Source organism: Rattus rattus, chromosome 5 (genome assembly GCF_011064425.1).
Source record: "Rattus rattus isolate New Zealand chromosome 5, Rrattus_CSIRO_v1, whole genome shotgun sequence".
Lineage (NCBI taxonomy): Eukaryota > Metazoa > Chordata > Mammalia > Rodentia > Muridae > Rattus > Rattus rattus.
The window spans coordinates 8,470,828-8,487,611 of NC_046158.1; the positions used below are offsets into that span (position 1 = coordinate 8,470,828).

Below are 16,784 nucleotides of genomic sequence, written 5' to 3' on the forward strand. Positions count from 1 at the left end.
TCGTGTTTCTTGTCACAGTAGGGTTGAAAAAAACAGATTTCCAGGCATGAATATCCTGAGGGACTAACTGACTCAGTGCAGCCCAGCCTCCCATCTCAAGCTGTCACCACTGACTGTGAGAGCCACCTGTCTCCATCCCAATGGGGCCCCTGACCACAGAACCCAGGCAGAGAGAGAGCTGAGCCTTCCAAGACTCCTCCACATGGTTGGATGATTTGAGAGATCTTGGTTCATGAGACTTGGTGCTGAAATCCCATCACTGTCAGGGTAACAGGTTTCCCAGGCAAGATTCTAAAAAGGAGACTTCAGAGGCCCTGCTAGGAGAGGTGAGGAATCTTAGGGCTTAGCTTCTAAGAAAACCTGCAAGCAAGTCACAGTTTCATTGTCTTTAAACATTGGCGTAGGGCTCCGGGAGCTGGCCATGGTCCTGAAGGTAGCCCGCAGGGAGGAAACCCTTTCTGGAGCCCAGAGGTGGGGTTACTGAGTGTGCAGGGGTCTGTTGAAGGGCCTTGCTGGGGTGCAGGCTCTGTTAGGACAAATGGGCAAACGCCATCATAGAAACAAAGGGTCTAACTGAAGTTGAACTAAGTTTTCTCCCCATAACAGCAGATCTTTGAAAAGACAGGTAGAGGATTTAGGGTGGAAAAGCATTTTGTGGTGGGACAATTGAGGCCTAGGGGTTCACAGAAGGGGGAAAAGTCGTTAGGGCAAAAGGGTCTATGAGGAGAGTCACTTCCAAGACCACCGGGGAAATGCTGCTATCTTTATGCCAAGATGTGTTGGGGAAAAAGGCATTGCCCTTTGTAAGGCTGGCACTCTGCTAAGCAGGATCTGTGTGGCTCTTTTTGGAACACAGGTGTGTGCATGGTGTGGTGTGTGTGTGTGTGTGTGTGTGTGTGTGTGTGTGTGTGTGTGTGTGTGTTTTCATTCATCCATCCATGCACCATGTCCAATCAGCACTGTCCTCCATTCTTTCCCCTGAGGGACCAAGGAAACTCCTTTCCCAGAGTTCCACAAAGACCCTCTCTAGGGCTAACTGGATGGCTGTACAGGAAGCTCCAGGCAAAAGTCACAGGGGGCAAGTGGGGCAACGAATCCCACTGTCAGGTCGAGTTTGAACTGTGTGTCCTGGACACAGCCAGTCGAGCCAGCAAGGGCTTCTAGGTGAACAAGGGAAGCTTGCTCCAGAGTCTTCTGCCCGTGGTCTCACGACTGCTCTCTGGTCTCTCCCTTCTCTTTTGTTTCCTGTTTTATTCTGAGAGATGGACAGGGAAAAGCAGGGAGGGTCCAGGCACCTAGGGTTGGGACCAAAAGGTGGGCTGCCCATCAACATCCTGGACTTTTGACTGTCAAGGGGGGGGTCCTTAACTCAGACCAAGGCACAGTGGCACCACACAAAGGGCATTTTAATGTCACCCCTGAGCAGCCCAAAGCTGGCATGCTCTTCCCTGCTAGCCTGAGCACCCTAGTAGCAAAGCGGCCTCCCAGCTGGAAGCTCACAGCCTCCCAAGCTGCAATTTTAAAATGGAGAAAACCCTCCCAGACACACTCCGGTCGGTACATTGTTCTGGACAGAGGAGCTCTGGGCATCTCCAGCCTTTCCCCATGCACACAGCGCATCACTCATGCCTCTAGCCGCGTGTGGTCACAGCCCCCGAATCCTCCACAGACAGCCAACAATGCACCCGAGCGCTTTGCAGCTGCCCTTCCAGGGCTTAGTGGCACCATGCCCACCGCGCAGAGGGTAGCGTTGTTCCCAAAGGGACAGTCGGGCGACCGAGGGGGGTGTGTTGGGAGGCAGGAGTTAGGTACCTCCGCTGGCAAGAATGCCTGGGGGCTTGGCTGTCGCCTCCGTCTTCCCTACCAGATGCCAAACCCAGAAAACGAAGCCCCCAGTTTGCCATCTGAACTTCTCAGGAGTAGGGAGGTGGTCTTAGGAGAGGGGCTGCTGTAACCCTCCGATCCAGGGCTGGGGAAACCCAGTCTATATCAGTCTGCACCCATCCCTCAAGCCCTGGGCCGGCCGGCACTCCAGTCCCCTCCTCAGCCCCAGCCCCGGGGACAGCTCCCCGACTTTGCCCGGCTCACGGTAGCCCTGGCAGAGGAAAATGGCGTTGGTCACACGTACTTGGGTGAGTTCGGTGCCCATCACCAGGAGGACCAGGAGGCTGAGGAGCTTCCGGGCCGGTTGCATGTCTCGCGGCCACTCCGACGTCCTAGCGTGCAGGGCCTGGGTGCTGGCGGTCGGCGGCGGCGGGGACGTGGACGCGCTCCTGGCTGTGGTTGGGGCTGGGGTTCCGGCCGCGGCTCGGGCTCCGGCGGCGCCTGCTTAGCAGCCGGGGCGGGCGGCGCGCGGGCTCTGCTGCGCTGAGCCTCCGCTCTGCATATTTATGGTCCCGGTTCCGGCGCGACTGCCTCTCGGGCAGGGCTGGGCTGGCGGGGCGGGGGCTGCGCTTGCTTTCCCTGCGCGCCACGCGGGTCCCCGCGCGCCCAGGCTCAGCGGAGAGGCGCGCCCTGCGGAGCTCGGCGGCGCGCCCGGGCTGCAGCGATGCCAAAAGTTTGCTCGGTGAGGGGCGCGGGCGCGGGTGGCGCTGAGGGACCCGTGAGCCTTGCTTGCGCGGAGAAGGGAGGAGGGAGGGCGGCGGCCGGTGGGGAGGCAGGCTGGGACAGGATGTGACATCAAAAAGGCGGGGGAAATTGAACTGGGCCAGATAAGTCTATCTTGGCCAGCCTTAAACCAAGGGGAGCTCCAGGACCCACTCTGGAGACTGAGCTGAGTGGTGACAGGATGACACCCAGGGAAGTACTAAAGAGAGGTGTCCAGATTGGGTGGAGTACATCTTCAGAGGCAGGTCCCATAAGCTGCACAGGTCCCTCTTAGGTGACCTTTAAGCATCAGGGTGACAAGGATGTTTCCAGAAGCAGCAGGGAGGGAAAGCCAAAGTCAGGTCACCTGAGACTGGAAGAGGCCTTTTCCCATCCCTGTAGGGTGGTTGGCAAGGGGCTGAAGTGTGAGCAGGGAGAGGTATTGTGTTCTATACCCAGGAGGGGGTTGGGACGGGCGTCTCAGCTATGTTGGTGTTTGTGGCACCTACAGAGGTTGTTATACACATGTTGTGGCATCTGTCTTTGGGTTGTCACTCTCTTTACCCCACATACCTATGCTCAGGAGAGGAGCACGGGTCCGGAAAAGGGTCCTCCAGCAGGTCTGGGGCATCTAAGTCCCTGTGGGCCTAACCTGTCCTTGTCCCCTCTCCTTGTACCCAAAGTCTTAGACTGTAGGGGGCTTGTCTCGGGGCCAGGCTTGTCTTCCACTTAAATTGTACGCGTTGGGGGAGGAGTACCCAAGGTGTTTGCCGAGAAGCTTAGCTGCTGAAGGTGGTGGAAGCGTCTCAGATGATTCGCTCCCATTGTTTTGGTTTCAGTCGTAGGAAAATGAATTCTACAAAGAAAATCCCTAATAGCAAATAGGAGGTCTGTGAGGGGGCGTGGCCCCATGCTTTTATGTCCCGAGAGAGGATGGAGGTGGGCTCTGGTGGGTAGGGTAGACGGGAGGGGTTGGGAGTGGCTCTGGTGTGGGACTTACTCAGGGAGTTCCAATCAAGATGGGGTGTGACTTTCTGTGCGGGTTTTAGGAGGTTGGCAAGGGCCAGTCCAAATCCCAGGGGACAGGCTAGCAGGAAAGCAGGCCTGCTCTACGCTTTGGAGCTTGAGTGGGCCACGAGGTGGCCTCTTTTAGATCCAGTGGAACAAAAATGGTGTCACTTACCATACGTCCTTCTTTGGCTGGGTGAGGGTCATCCCCGTGGTAGTACCTAGCAAATGCCTTTCCTTGTCACTGTAGAGAAGTGTTTCATTGGGCGTGGCTATGAGAAGAAGCTTGGCTATGGTGGGCGTGGCTGTGAAATGGGCGTGGTCATGAGAGTGGACCTTAGTTTCTCTGCCCTCTTGTTCAGGGATTATTCAGATGTTTTCTCTTCTTGGCTATTGCAGAAAGCTGCTGTGGCGTTGAGTGTAAACACCTGTCTCCGATGTGGCTTTCAAGTCTTAGAAATGGAATGCGGTTGACGAGAAATGGGCCAGATGGTTGTATAATTTGAAAAGTAAAGGTGAGCTGAGGTGATGGTTCAGTTTGCAAAGCACTTGCTGCTGGAACAGCACGCCCTGAGTTTGGATTCCCAGCATGCTTCTAAGAAGCTGGTTATGCCTGTAGTCCAGTACTAGGGAGGCGGAGGCAGGGGGATCCCTTGGTTTGTTGGTCCGTCAAACCAAGTGAGCTCCAGGATTATCCACCCCCCACGCACACATGCGCATCCACATACACACTCATGAGCACACATGCACATGTGCACACACATGCATGCATGCTAGCACTCATGTACAGGCATACACATAAACTCACACACAGAACAGGAAAGAGATTAGACATTACCAGGACTAAAGGGAGAGGAGTAAGGAATGATTACAGAGAACAAAGCCATGTTTGAGGTTTCGAGTGAGAAAGGTTTTGAAGACACAGGGAAGCAATGGCTGGACAGAACATTGACTCATTCCAGTTGCTAAAATGTACACTTCAAATGTTATATATTGGACGCATTCTTATCCCAATAAATTATAATAATTTAATAGACCCCAAACCAAATAGACTTGAGCACTTCTGATGTATTTTTATTTATGTGTATGTGTGCATGAATCTGTGTGCCTGTGTGTCTGTGTGTGTGAGTATGTGTGTATGTGTGTGTGTGTATGTGTGTGTTATGTGTTTGTGTGTTTTTATGTGTGGTGTGTGTGTGTTTGAGGTGTGTGTTTTTGTAGTGTGTGGGGTGTGCATTTATGTGTGTGTGTGTGTGTGTGTGTGTGTGTGTGTGTGTGTGTGTACTGTGTATGAGATTCCAGGCAGAGGCCAGGAAAGGGTACTGGCTCCCCTGGAGCTGGAGTCACACAGGTGGTTGTGATCCCCCTGGTGTGGGCACTGAGAACCGAACTCCGGTCTCCTGGATGAACAGCAAGTACTGTGAATGGGAGAACCATGTGAAGTCAGTGTTAGTGTTGAATAAAACTGGTTTTTAAAAGTTATGTACACAGTCTAAGGTGTACCTCAATGTTAGAGCATGCGCAGGGCCCCGGGTTCTATTGCAGAACCACATGCACACACACACACACACACACACACACACACACACACCCTCCACCACCACCCCAAACCTAGACATGGTCATTTATTGTATGACTTTAATACACACACACACACACACACACACACACACATATATATGTATATAAATAATGTATGTGTATGTATATTACAATGGTCCCACCCTGAGACCGTTGAGGAGGTGCCACTTGGTCCCCGCATGCCCATTCTTCCATGAGTATAAACAGATGATTGACAGTTTGTTGTCTTTACAACTACGTGGCCTGGCTTCTCATCCAGGTCTGCCTCTCAGGAGCTGCTGTGACCCTGGCTGGTCATCCCTAGGTATCCCTCCCATCCCTGCCAATAGAGCAATGGCCAGTTCACCACTCTGTGCCAACCAGGTGGAGCAAGGACACTAGTGAGAGCCAAACACCTAGCCCTGCCTGGCACTCCGGGATGGCTTGAAATGGGAGGGGAGTGAGGCTGTCACTTGTATATTCAATCTGGAAACTCTGCATTCCTTGGCATAATGGTATGCCGTCTGTCTGTAAATGTACACATTTTCCTGCATATCTAATCTCCTTGCTTATTTTAGTCAATGTTTCCGGTGGTTTTATTTATTTTAATTTTAAAAATTTATTTGTATTATTTATAATTATGTGTCTGTGCAGGTGGGCACAGGTATCCATTGGAGGCCACAAGAGGGGGTCAGGTCCCCTAAGAGTTATGGCGGTTGTTTGCCCCCTGAAATGCCTGGGAAAGAGTAGCAACTGCCCTTAACAGCTGAGTCTCTCCAGTCCTGTTTCAATTTGTGGATTTTTTTAATTTTTAATTGATGCATAATACTTGAATTTCCTCCCACATACTTCCAGTCAAATCGCCTCTAGATTGTTGCTAATACTCAGTGTAATGTAAAACTGTATAAACAGTTATTATAATGTATCACTGAGCTCACTTCTGCGGCCTCCCATTCCTGCGAGCTATTTTCCATCTGTGGACTGGGGACCTGCACACACAGAGGCCATCGGCATTACACTGCGTCTGAATGTAAAGCCAGGACGGAGGTAAGCAGAGCGGAAGCCACTGGCCACCCTGGAGTTCATCATCATGGCGGTCGCATCCCACATGCTCACTTGGACTGTCAGTCCTGTGTTGAAGTCTAGCAGCTACTGTGCTCAGTTCTCCCTCTCTGCGGGCCCCAGTGTTCACTCCTGCCCCTCTCTGACCTTGCACCGTCAGGGGTGAAGCGTATGCTGATTGGCCCAGTTTCTGTGTTGGGGTAGATGCAGTGGTCCCTCTTCCTGTCTGCCCACTGGCTTCTGGATCCTCCTTGTCTCAGCGTGGCCCAGTTCTCCAGGCTGCCACACCTCGTGCAACTCTCCAGACACAAGGCTTTCCTGTCTGGCAAGGCCTAGGTTCAAGGGCTACCATGTCAGGCAGCCCCAACCTCTCTGTGCCAGCCTTGAAACTCTCAGCTGCCTCAGACAGGACTCAGTGGGCGCCCAGCCACCAGGGCTACCGAGCACTGGGCTGTCTTGGTCTGCCCCACTTCCTAGCTTCCTAACCATCTCACCCGCTGTCTTCCTGATGGACCAGCCAGCTTTCCTGGTGTGCCTCCTCAGGACACCCGGCAAATCGATATGTTTTGTACTCCTTTAAGCCAGGCTTCCTGCTACTACTAAGCCTCGTTCTAACGTGACAGTGTGTTACCAAGGCAACGGCACTAACTCCCTGTCCTCTCTTCGAATTTCCTAGCAAATGGGGCCTGAAACCTTCCCAGCTGTCCAGGCTTCGATGTGTCCTGCCACCAGAGCGGAGACCAGCGCCTTCAGATGCCCAGCTTCCCAATGACACGGTGTGCTTGAGCTGGGTACCCCATGCAGTCCGCTATCCCCAGGTCTCTGCACTGTCTCCTCTGAGCAAGCTTGTTGAGTGGGGTCTCATGAATGACATTTGCTTATTGGCAATGTGCGATTTGATGGGCACTGTGCCTAGGGCAGTCTGGAGAGAGGGCCAATGGCAGACTCATACCAAGGACAACTGACTTGGACATGTCGACCAGCTGTTTCTATCTGGAAGTCATCGGGGAATGATGGGGTGTCTGCTCTCACTGCTTGTGTCCTGTGCCGTTTCTGCAGGATTGAGTTATGGTCAGGAAGATTCAGCCCATCACCCCAATTATGTGCAACCCTTAGCCCTTCTTCTGGGCGGGGCCCGAAACAGTAACAACCTCTGTGCTCCTATCAGGCCCTCGGCCTGAGGAAGGCTCGGGATGCTGCCATTCTTCTGGGCCTCTACACCCTTCTTGTCCCACCAGCACACCGGTACAGCAACTCCTGCTAATCTCCACCTTCCTTGTCCTCCTGGTCACTCCTGCTGTGTTAAGGTCAGCTTCCTGTCCACCAGGCCCTGCTTGTAGACAGCAGAGCAGGCAGGAAGCCCACTTTGATGCCCTGTGCTGTCCTGGCCTGTGGTGGTTTGCTCTGAAGTTATCTGTATTTTGATGCTAATTTCACCGCCCCAAGGACAGCTGCCTAGTCAGTACTCAGGAATCAGGTGACTTCACCAGAACCTTCTCCCCATTGAATTTGTAAAGTACAGGTGAGGGGCAGGTACAGGATAGAAGGAGGCCTGTCATTGGAGGAGAAGGAAGGTGGGCGGGAGAGAAGTTTGAAGGAAGAGGAGGAGACTAGAGGAAAAAGGGAGAGATGAAGAGAAGGTGAGAAGCCATGGCAGGTGATGTTAAGATTCTGCTCTGTGTATTTACAGGTTGTTATTAATGTTCCTAAGGGATGGATGGTACTGGGCTTTGTATGATTAAGTGGGCAATTATATCTTACCAATTGGATCTAAGATTATTGTGTTGTGTGTTCTTTTATGTGTGGGTTTGAGTGTAGGAAAGTGTGGGGCTGGGGTGTGTTTCTGCCAAGATATCTGGCAGATATCTTGGGACACCGTGGTGCGGACCTAGCGGGGTAAAAGACCACAATATATTATTTTATTTTTATATTTTTACAACAACACTGGCCTCCTAACTCAAGGAGCTCAGGTGCTCCTAGAAATCGTTCTGCCCTCCTTCCCACTGAAGTTCACCCCCTCCAGCCCCAACTCTGTGTTCTTGCTACCACCATGGGGGAGACTGAGAGCCCTCTGGGGAGCCTCATGCCCTACCCCATCTCCAATCTGTGACCACAGTCGAGGTCCTCTTCCACGTCCTCCTCAGTGGACCAGCCTCTTGTCCCCACTCGCCTGTCCTCTATTTCTGCCAGCACCAACACATAGCCTGAGCCACCATTTGCTGCCAGCCCCAGCCATGCTCACCGCTTAGTGCCTTGTGCAGAGCGGCTGGTCACTGCTGACTGAGTCTGTTGTCACTCCTCCATTCTCACTGGTGGCAAGTCTTGCTTCTCAGGGTGGCTCTGGATAAGGTTACCAGCGCTGTTCATAATCTAGCAATGGCTTTACCAGTAGTGTCTCCACAGTGGCCGACACCCCTTCCATGGAGCCATGACTGCTTCTGGGCTGGGCACAGCTTTCCCTTCTGTGCCCTCAGGCCCTCCTAGCCCTCCCCAGCTGTGGTCTCACCAACCGGCCATCTTTAAAGATTGAGGTGCTCCCTGAGGGTAATCCTCCCTCCCCTCAGTACCCTCATCCTCTCATACCTGCACACTCCCATGTCTTCAGCCCATCAAGTTAGCTCTGTTTTGCTCTTTCCCATTCCCACTGATGATGAGTTTGCTCCTCCTTTTCTGGGTACTGGGTTGACTGGGTTCAGCCTGGCTCCCAGAGTCCTCACAACCAGACCTGCAGCAGATCCTGTAGCTTGACCACCTGACTACCCAGAGTTCACAGCCACGGTCACTCACTTTCTGGTCTTCATATTAAAAAAATATATTTATTTGTTTGTTTATTTTTCTGTTCATTTGTCTTTTTGTTGTAGTTGTCTTTCAAATCAGAGTTTCCCTGTGTAGCCCTGGCTGTCCTAGAACTCACTCTGTAGGCTTGGCTGGCCCTCGAACTCAGAGATGTGCCTGCTTCTGCCTTCCAAGTGCTGGGATTAAGGTACATGCCATCACACCTGGCAATTTTTTTTTCCTACTTAGTGTCGTAGGTTTAAATATGCTTGACACAGGGAGTGGCACTGTTAGGAGGTGTGGACTTGTTGGAGTAAGTGTATCATGGTGGGGGTGGGCTGTGAGACTCTTCTTAGCTGCTTGCAAGACAGTCCTTCTCCTGCTTTTCTTTGGTACAAGATGTAGAACTCTCACTCCTCCAGCGTCATGCCTGCCTGGACACTGCCATGCTTCTCGCTGTGATAATGGACTGAATTTCAGAACCTGTAAGCCAGTCTCAATTAAATGTTGTCCTTTATAAGAGTTGCCTTGGTCATGGTGTCTCTTCACAGCAATGGAAACCCTAACTAAGACACGTAATTACTTGTTTGCATTTATCTATCTATCTATCTATCTATCTATCTATCTATCTACCTACCTACCTATCTATCTATCTATTATCTATCTATCTATCTATTATCTATCTATCTATCTATCTATCTATCTATCTACCTATCTATTATCTATCTATCTATCTATCTATCTATCTATCTATCTATCTATCTATCTATTATTATCTCATCTATCTATCTATCTATCTATCTATCTATTATCTATCTATCTATCTATCTATCTATTTGTCTATCTATCTATCATCTATCTATCATCCATTATCTATTTATCTATCTATCTATCTATCTATCTATCTATCTATCTATCTATCTATCTAAATTTTTCATCTTACAGTCACCTTTGTCCCTTGCCAGGAACCTTTGGTTCAGATCCTCAATAGCCTCCTTCAGACCTCGGGTTAGATGTTCTCTTGTTGGGAAGTCCCTGGTTAGTTTCTTTGTCATCAGGACACAGCTTGGGTGTCATCAGACACCTGTAGACAGGTCGAGGGGGGCATTTTCTTGATTAATGATTGAGGTGGAAGGGCCCAGCCCACTGTGTTCATGGGTTGTATAAGGAAAACAAAGGAAGAAACAAAACTGACCAAATCAGTAAGTAGTGTCCTGCCAGGGCCTCTGCTTCAGTTCCTGCCTCCAGGTTCCTGCCTCCAGGTTCCTGCCTTGGCTTCCCTTAATGACCGAGTGTGTAGGTAAGTCAAATACACTAGTTTCTCTTGAAGTTTCTTTTGTTTGTGGTGCTTATAACAGCAATAGAAATGAAACTAGGACCCTCAAGCCAAGGTCATCATGGCCACCCTTAGGCCCTTTTCAGTTTTTGCTTAGCATTCTGTGTGGCCTGAAGTAAGGCATGTGTACTCTCTCCACTCAGCTCTCTGAGGGCTGAGAGGCCAGGCCTGCATACTAGAGAATGCTTAGTGTTCTGCAGTTGCCAGGGCAGGAGGATACAAACTAAGGGACTTGACACAACAGGCACTTATTCCTTCCCAGGTCGGGGGCCCAGAAGTCCACGACCAAAGCATGGGTAAGGCTGTGCTCCCTCCCTCTAGAGGCATGTACTTCCTGCCTCCTTCACTGCCTGGTGCCCCATGCTTGTGACCACTTCACTCCAGACTTCAAGATCAGCTAACACCCTCAGCCTCTCCCTCTGCAAGGCCACCTAGATAGGCATCTGCATGTCAAACAGCCTTTGCCTCCCCCTCTGGAGGGTGTTTGTATTTCCTTTAGGGACCATGTCCCATGCAGAGGTCTGGCTGGGGTAGTGTGAGGTTTGGTGGCTTTGTGAGGGAAAGGGAAAGCAAGGCTGGTCACAGGGATGCAGAGAGAGAGAGAAAGAGAGAGAGAGAGAGAGAGAGAGAGAGAGAGAGAGAGAGAGAGAGAACAAACACAGAGACAAACATAGACAGACTAGAGACACACGGCATAGAGACAGACAGAAACAGAGACAGACTGAGACACAAGAGACAGACATAGAGAGACATAGACACACAATACATAGAGAGACAAAACAGAGAGAGAGAGAGAGACAAAGACAGAGACACAGTCACAGAGACAGAAGAGAGAAAAGGACAAAGACAGAAAGACATGGAGACAGACAAAGAGAGGATAGACAGACACAAATAGAGAGACACACAGAGACGGTCCGTGGTGAAACAGACAAGACCACAGACATAGACAGAGAGAAATAGAGACAGAGAGGTACAACGTGGTCAGGAAGAATGTGTGAGATGAAGATGGGTGGATACAGGGTCAGAGTGCATGATCTGTGAATTCTACTCTTGTGAGAATGCAGACTTGGGATCAAGTAGGGAGGGAAGGGGCCTGGCTTTCCTGTTGAGTCTCTGCCTCTCAGGAGAGAGTGGGGACTTGAAGTGAGGGAAGACGTCATCCTGGAGCCACCAGTTGGCTCATGTGAGGGTGACCGTTCCTGGGGGTCAGTAGAGCGTCGGGAGGATATGGACTGTATTGCGGGTTCTGATGGAGGTCAGAGCTGGGGTGCTGCAGTTGTGTGGGTTGCAGAAGGAAAGGTAAGCAGCTAGGTCACATACACTGGCCTGAGGCTCTGCTTGGATAATGGGGAAAGACAGCAAGAGATAGAGGGCAGGGAGGAGGTCAAGTCAGGTTCACCTGACTTCTTTCTCTGTTCCCTGAAAAGAAAAAGGAGAAAGGATTAGGGTTAGAGGGATGGGTTTGGGGTTAGGGTTAGAATTAGGGTTAGGTTTTGGATTAGGATTAGTGTTAAAGGGTTTGGGTAAGAGGGTTGGAGTTCGGGTTAGGGTTAGGGTTAGGGTTAGGGTTAGGTTAGGGTTAGGGTTAGGGTTAGGGTTAGGGTTAGGGTTAGGGTTAGGGTTAGGGTTAGGGTTAGAGTTAGAGTTAGTAAGGAAGCTTTGAGAGGATAGCCTGTGGCGAGTTGGCCAGTTCATGTGCAGCCTGGAGATTCTGGGTAGATGGATATGGGCAGGTGGAATGCTCAGCATTGAGCTTCCTTTGCAGGGACATCCACTGAGACCGAAAGGTTCCATAGGACAGATAACAGACCAGCTGTGAGCCACTTATTCCCTGAGAAAGGACCAGATAGGCACCTCAGACAGAGGGACCTTCGTGGATCCCTCTAAATCTAAGACTACAGAGAAGCCAAGACCCAAAGAAGTGGCTCAGGAAACACTTAACATTGTCACTAGACACACTCAATGGGTTCCTAGGGCTGGCTTCGTGATCAACAGGCAGAGAATAATGGCTTAAGATCCCCAGCGGTGGCCCAGGTCCCCATTACTCAGTGAAATGCCTCTTTCTCCACATCAAGTCAGAATCTGACATGCTGATGTCACCTTTGGAGTAGATCTCTTGGTGGCCCTGCCTGGGAGCACAGTCTGCTGGCAGGAGGCAGGCAGGTTCTGGTGGTGTCTACGGTGGGTCTTCTGGGTTGCAGGTTTTCTGGTTGAGGGGAGCAGGAAGGAGATGAGGATGTGCTGATCCAGTCCTGGATCACAGTCTCAGGACTCTGTGTGCGTTTGACGCCTTTGTGGAACGCGCATCTTCACTTCTATATTTGAGCACCCTAACTCCCGCCTTCTTTAGCTGAGGAAGCAGAAGCTCAAAGGTGTGAAGTCTGACTCGGGTTGTGGCAGAGCCTGGTTCTGCAGGCTTCCAAGGTTCACGTTCCTTCCTGTACTACAGTGCTTTACTTTGGTCATTTCCCTACCTGGCAGGACAGAGGAGTGCTGCCACTGAATCTCACCCAGTTATCAGGTACAGGAAGGGTTGGGAGCAAGTTGCTCTACTGAACATTAGCTTGTGCCAGGCTCTGGGCTAAGCTCCTGTTGTACTGTCTGAGCTAGGCACTCATGTGGCAACCAGGGCAGACACGTGGGGAAGTGCTGACTCAATGTTACAGAGTCGAGAAGTAGCAGAGGCTGCCCTAACTCCAAGACCCACAGAATCCAGTCCGGGTAAGGCTCTTCCCTACAGCTCCTTAGCATTCATGGGGTTCTTACTTAGTTCAAAGGTACAAGGGTACATCTGCAAGTAGGGTGCCTTAATGAGCCTGGCACCTCATCTGCTGTCTTCCCAGGGGTTCAGGTTAAGAACAAAGACCTAAGAAATTCACAAGCGAGTCAATGTCATTCCTATTTTAAAAAAAAAAAAGGCAAAAGGAGCTAAGACCCAACCATCCCCACTCTCTTTATTGCTTGAGTTCCGTGTTCCACCGGAATTAGCCATGGGAGAGTGGGCAGGGGGAGGGGGAGAGGCAGGGAGAGGGAAAGTCAGAGACACAGAGCAGAGAGAGCAGACAGAACAAAGAGAGGAAAGACAGGGAAAGAGGAGGAGGGGGAGAAGGAGGAAGGAGGAAAGAGGGGAGGGAGGAAGAGGGAAGAAAGAGGGAAGAAGAGGGAAGAGGGAGGAAAGAGAAGAGGGAGAAGAGAAGAGGGAGGGGAAGAGAGAGAGGAAGAGAAAGAGAGAGAGTAAGAGAGAGGAAAGACAGAAAAGAGGGGAAGAGGAAAGAAGAGGGGAGGAAGAGAGGAAAGATAGAGAGGGAAAGAGGACAGGGAAGGGGTAAAGGGGAAGGAGAGAGAGGGAGGGAACAGAAGAAGGGCTGAAAGAGAGGAGAAGAAAAACGGAAGAGATAGATCAATAAGGGAGACAGAGATAAAGGAGAAAGGAAGGGGCGGCAGGAAGATAAACAGGAAAGACAGAGGAAAGAGAGGAGAAAGACACAGGGAAGAGTGGAGAAGGAGGAGGAGAGAAAGCAGATGAGAGAGGAGAGGTGAAGACAAGGGAAGAGAGGAACCAAACTGCTTCCAGGAGCAATTACCCAGGATGCCTTGATGTGGTCCGTGGACACAAACAAAGCAGTCACTGCTCAACCTTCACCCTGGTTCCCAGGTCTCTGGGCTTGAGAAGTGATGGCCATGTGGGAGGGCCAAGCAAGGACCCTCCTGCGGGCTTTGTCTCCCCAGGTGACCATCCAGAACCAGCACCAAGCCTACTTACAATGCTCTGAGGGCTCGGGGCTATGAGAAGGGAGGACACGGGTGACAGCAAAGATCTCTGCTTCCTTGGCCATGTGGTACTAGCATCACAGGCACGGAAGGGCTGTGGGTCACATGCTGGGACTGGATCCGCTTTGCACTACTGATAAAATCATGCAAAGAAGAACCTCCCCAGTCTGTCACCAGCATCTCACCAAAGCCTTCCCAGGTGAAGAGAAAGCAAGAGTTAGACTCCAGGGGTGGTCAGTGTGTCGGCAAGGCCCACCCTTACCTCCACAATCCAGGTTTCATCTTTCCAGCTAGATCTGCCCATGCCTCTGTCTCTGTCTCTTTGAAGGGAGTCTGGGATGGTCAAAACTGGTGTTTTATGGTCAGAGTTTTATTATCGAGATAAGCTCAGCCATTCATGCTCAACAGGCCAATTGAAGAGACAAGATAAAAAGCAAGAAGTTTGGGGGTGGTATTCAACATTGTCATATCAGGAGCCAACTGACACCCAGGTCCATCTCCAGGGTCTCGATACAAGGTTCAGGTTTAAATAGAGAGCACGAGGTGTGAATAACTCAGCAGTCCTGGTCAGTATGTGGTCCCCCATCACTGATCCACCATTATGTCAACTCCGGTCTCTCCTGGGAGGTTGTCTCAACTGTGGTGAATCCCTCCTGCTAGAGCCGGCCCCAGGACAAGTGCATCTGTGACAAATCTGTGGCTTTGGTTGATTCAGTTAGAGCCACCTTGGGCTTCCGCCGGGCTGGCCCAGCAGCCTCCTGTCCCACTCCCTGGTTCATTATTGTCAGGGGAGATTTTAGGGAATCACTTTTTTGATTGGCTCTTTTTTTCAGTTCATCTTGACCATTTTTTAATTGAGTTTTTTTTCTGGGGTGAGGAGGAGCCCACAAGAGATGACCGCTCAGACACAGTTATAGCCAACTGAAGGTCTTTATTCCAGCTGACTGGGACTACACTAAGGTATTTGAGGACCTGAACATAGATGTGAGCATTTAGACCAAGGGACTTTTAAAGGCAAAACCCACATCCTGGTATCACTCGGTAGCTGTAAAGGGGGGTGGGGGGATACACAAGAAAGCAATGCAACAGGAACTAGGGTAAATTAGTTGAGGAATCTTGGCCTCTAGCCCTAGAATAGAGTTAGGTGATTGTCCACAGATTCTCCATCATGGAGATTAAATTCTAGCTAAACCTGAAATGGCCCCAGCAAGATGGAGAAAGCCTTGCCCTGTTATTCTCAGTGATCTGTAAAATTTCTTTATATGTTTTGAATAGACAACTATTTTGTCAAATACATATTTTGAATATTCTTCCCACTCTGTCCCTTGCTTTTATTTTTGTTTTCTAAATTCTCTGTCTATCTATCTATCTATCTATCTATCTATCTATCTATCTATCTATCCATCCATCCATCCATCCATCCATCCATCCATCCATCCATCCATCCATCCATCCATCCATCCATCCTATCTATCTATCTATCTATCTATCTATCTATCTATCTATCTATCTATCTATCTATCTATCTATCTATCACTATGTCTGTGTATGTCTGTGTGTGCCCAGTACACTTGCTAAATAACACACAAGTGTGAAGGTTGGGGGAAAACTTTAGGGAGTCCACTCTCTCCCTCCATGAGGTAGATTCCAGACATCAGCCTCCGGATGTCTGGCACGGCGGTAGCACCTTTGCTCACTGAGCCAACCCATCACCCCGACTTTGCTGTTCCTAGTGGCATTTCTGAAGGCTGAAGTCCTTAGCTTTCCACTGAGTCCAACGCATCCACTTCTGTGGACGTGCTCTACATCCCAAGTGGGAAGTTGTTGCTCAAAGGTTGAGCTCTTGTGGTTCTGGCCCTGGCGCTCTGGTGTGAGGTAGGTAGGCGTTGGTGCTGATAAACCAGCCTGCTTCCATCTTGGTCTTGAAGAACATAAGAACATAGCAAAGTCAAATTATGTTCCTTCCTGTTTATGATTGCCTCTGTTTTTCAAGGCTTAAGCTAAGGACGGTACTCTTAACTGCGTGTGATTTCTGTGCTGCCTGTTCCAGGAAATGCCTGTTAAGGGAAGTTGTTATGTGGCCACCTGTTCTGCCACCTTGCCACCACACAGTTGTTTCAGGAGCTTGTTGGTCACACTGTTATGATCACGTTGTTGTGACTACATTGCCAACGGCCACCTTTCACTGTGCCTTTATCTCAGGAGGTTGTCCTGGCCAACTTCTTATGCTAATGCTCTGGTATTTGTCAGCCAAGCCCCCCATTTGACCCTCCTACTCTTTAGGTATGAAACTTTATCTTCCCCATGCCTAGTGCTGATATCTTGAACCCTGCCTTAGGGGGAGACATGGACAGAGCTTGCTTTAATTTGCCCACGATTTGGGTTGGTAGCCTTTCTCCTTGAGTCCTTGGGATTAGCAATGCCTGTTCCGTCTCACATTGTCTCTCACTGGCTCAGGAATATGTGTCCAAGTGGCCTTCCTTCCGCTTTGAGGCATGGCCACGCCCCCATATAACATCTGTTTAACATTACCTGTAGGAGTGCCTCTGGACTCTGTTGGGCACTGTTAGTTTATATGGGCATCCTTTTGCAAAGGTCGGCCTTCTTTTTAAAACAACTATTGGAGTGTGTGCACCTTCTTGTGGACGTGCATGAGTGCGGGTCCTCTATGACGTTGTGCAGGTAG

The 16,784-nt window shown here is 50.4% G+C and overlaps 1 protein-coding gene across 2 annotated transcripts in view; it reads right to left on the bottom strand.

The window, feature by feature from the left end:
- Olfm1 (olfactomedin 1) overlaps nt 1-2,566 on the bottom strand; it is a 37,219-nt gene extending 34,653 nt beyond the window's left edge. The window contains exon 1 of one of the 2 annotated variants that reach the window (XM_032902976.1): nt 2,129-2,566. In XM_032902976.1, the coding sequence (XP_032758867.1) occupies nt 2,129-2,194 (66 nt within the window). In that variant the 5' untranslated portion in view covers nt 2,195-2,566. The remainder of the gene's footprint in view (nt 1-2,128) is intronic. The other variant, XM_032902978.1, reaches the window with a different exon arrangement.
- Between the last annotated feature and the right edge of the window lie 14,218 nt (nt 2,567-16,784).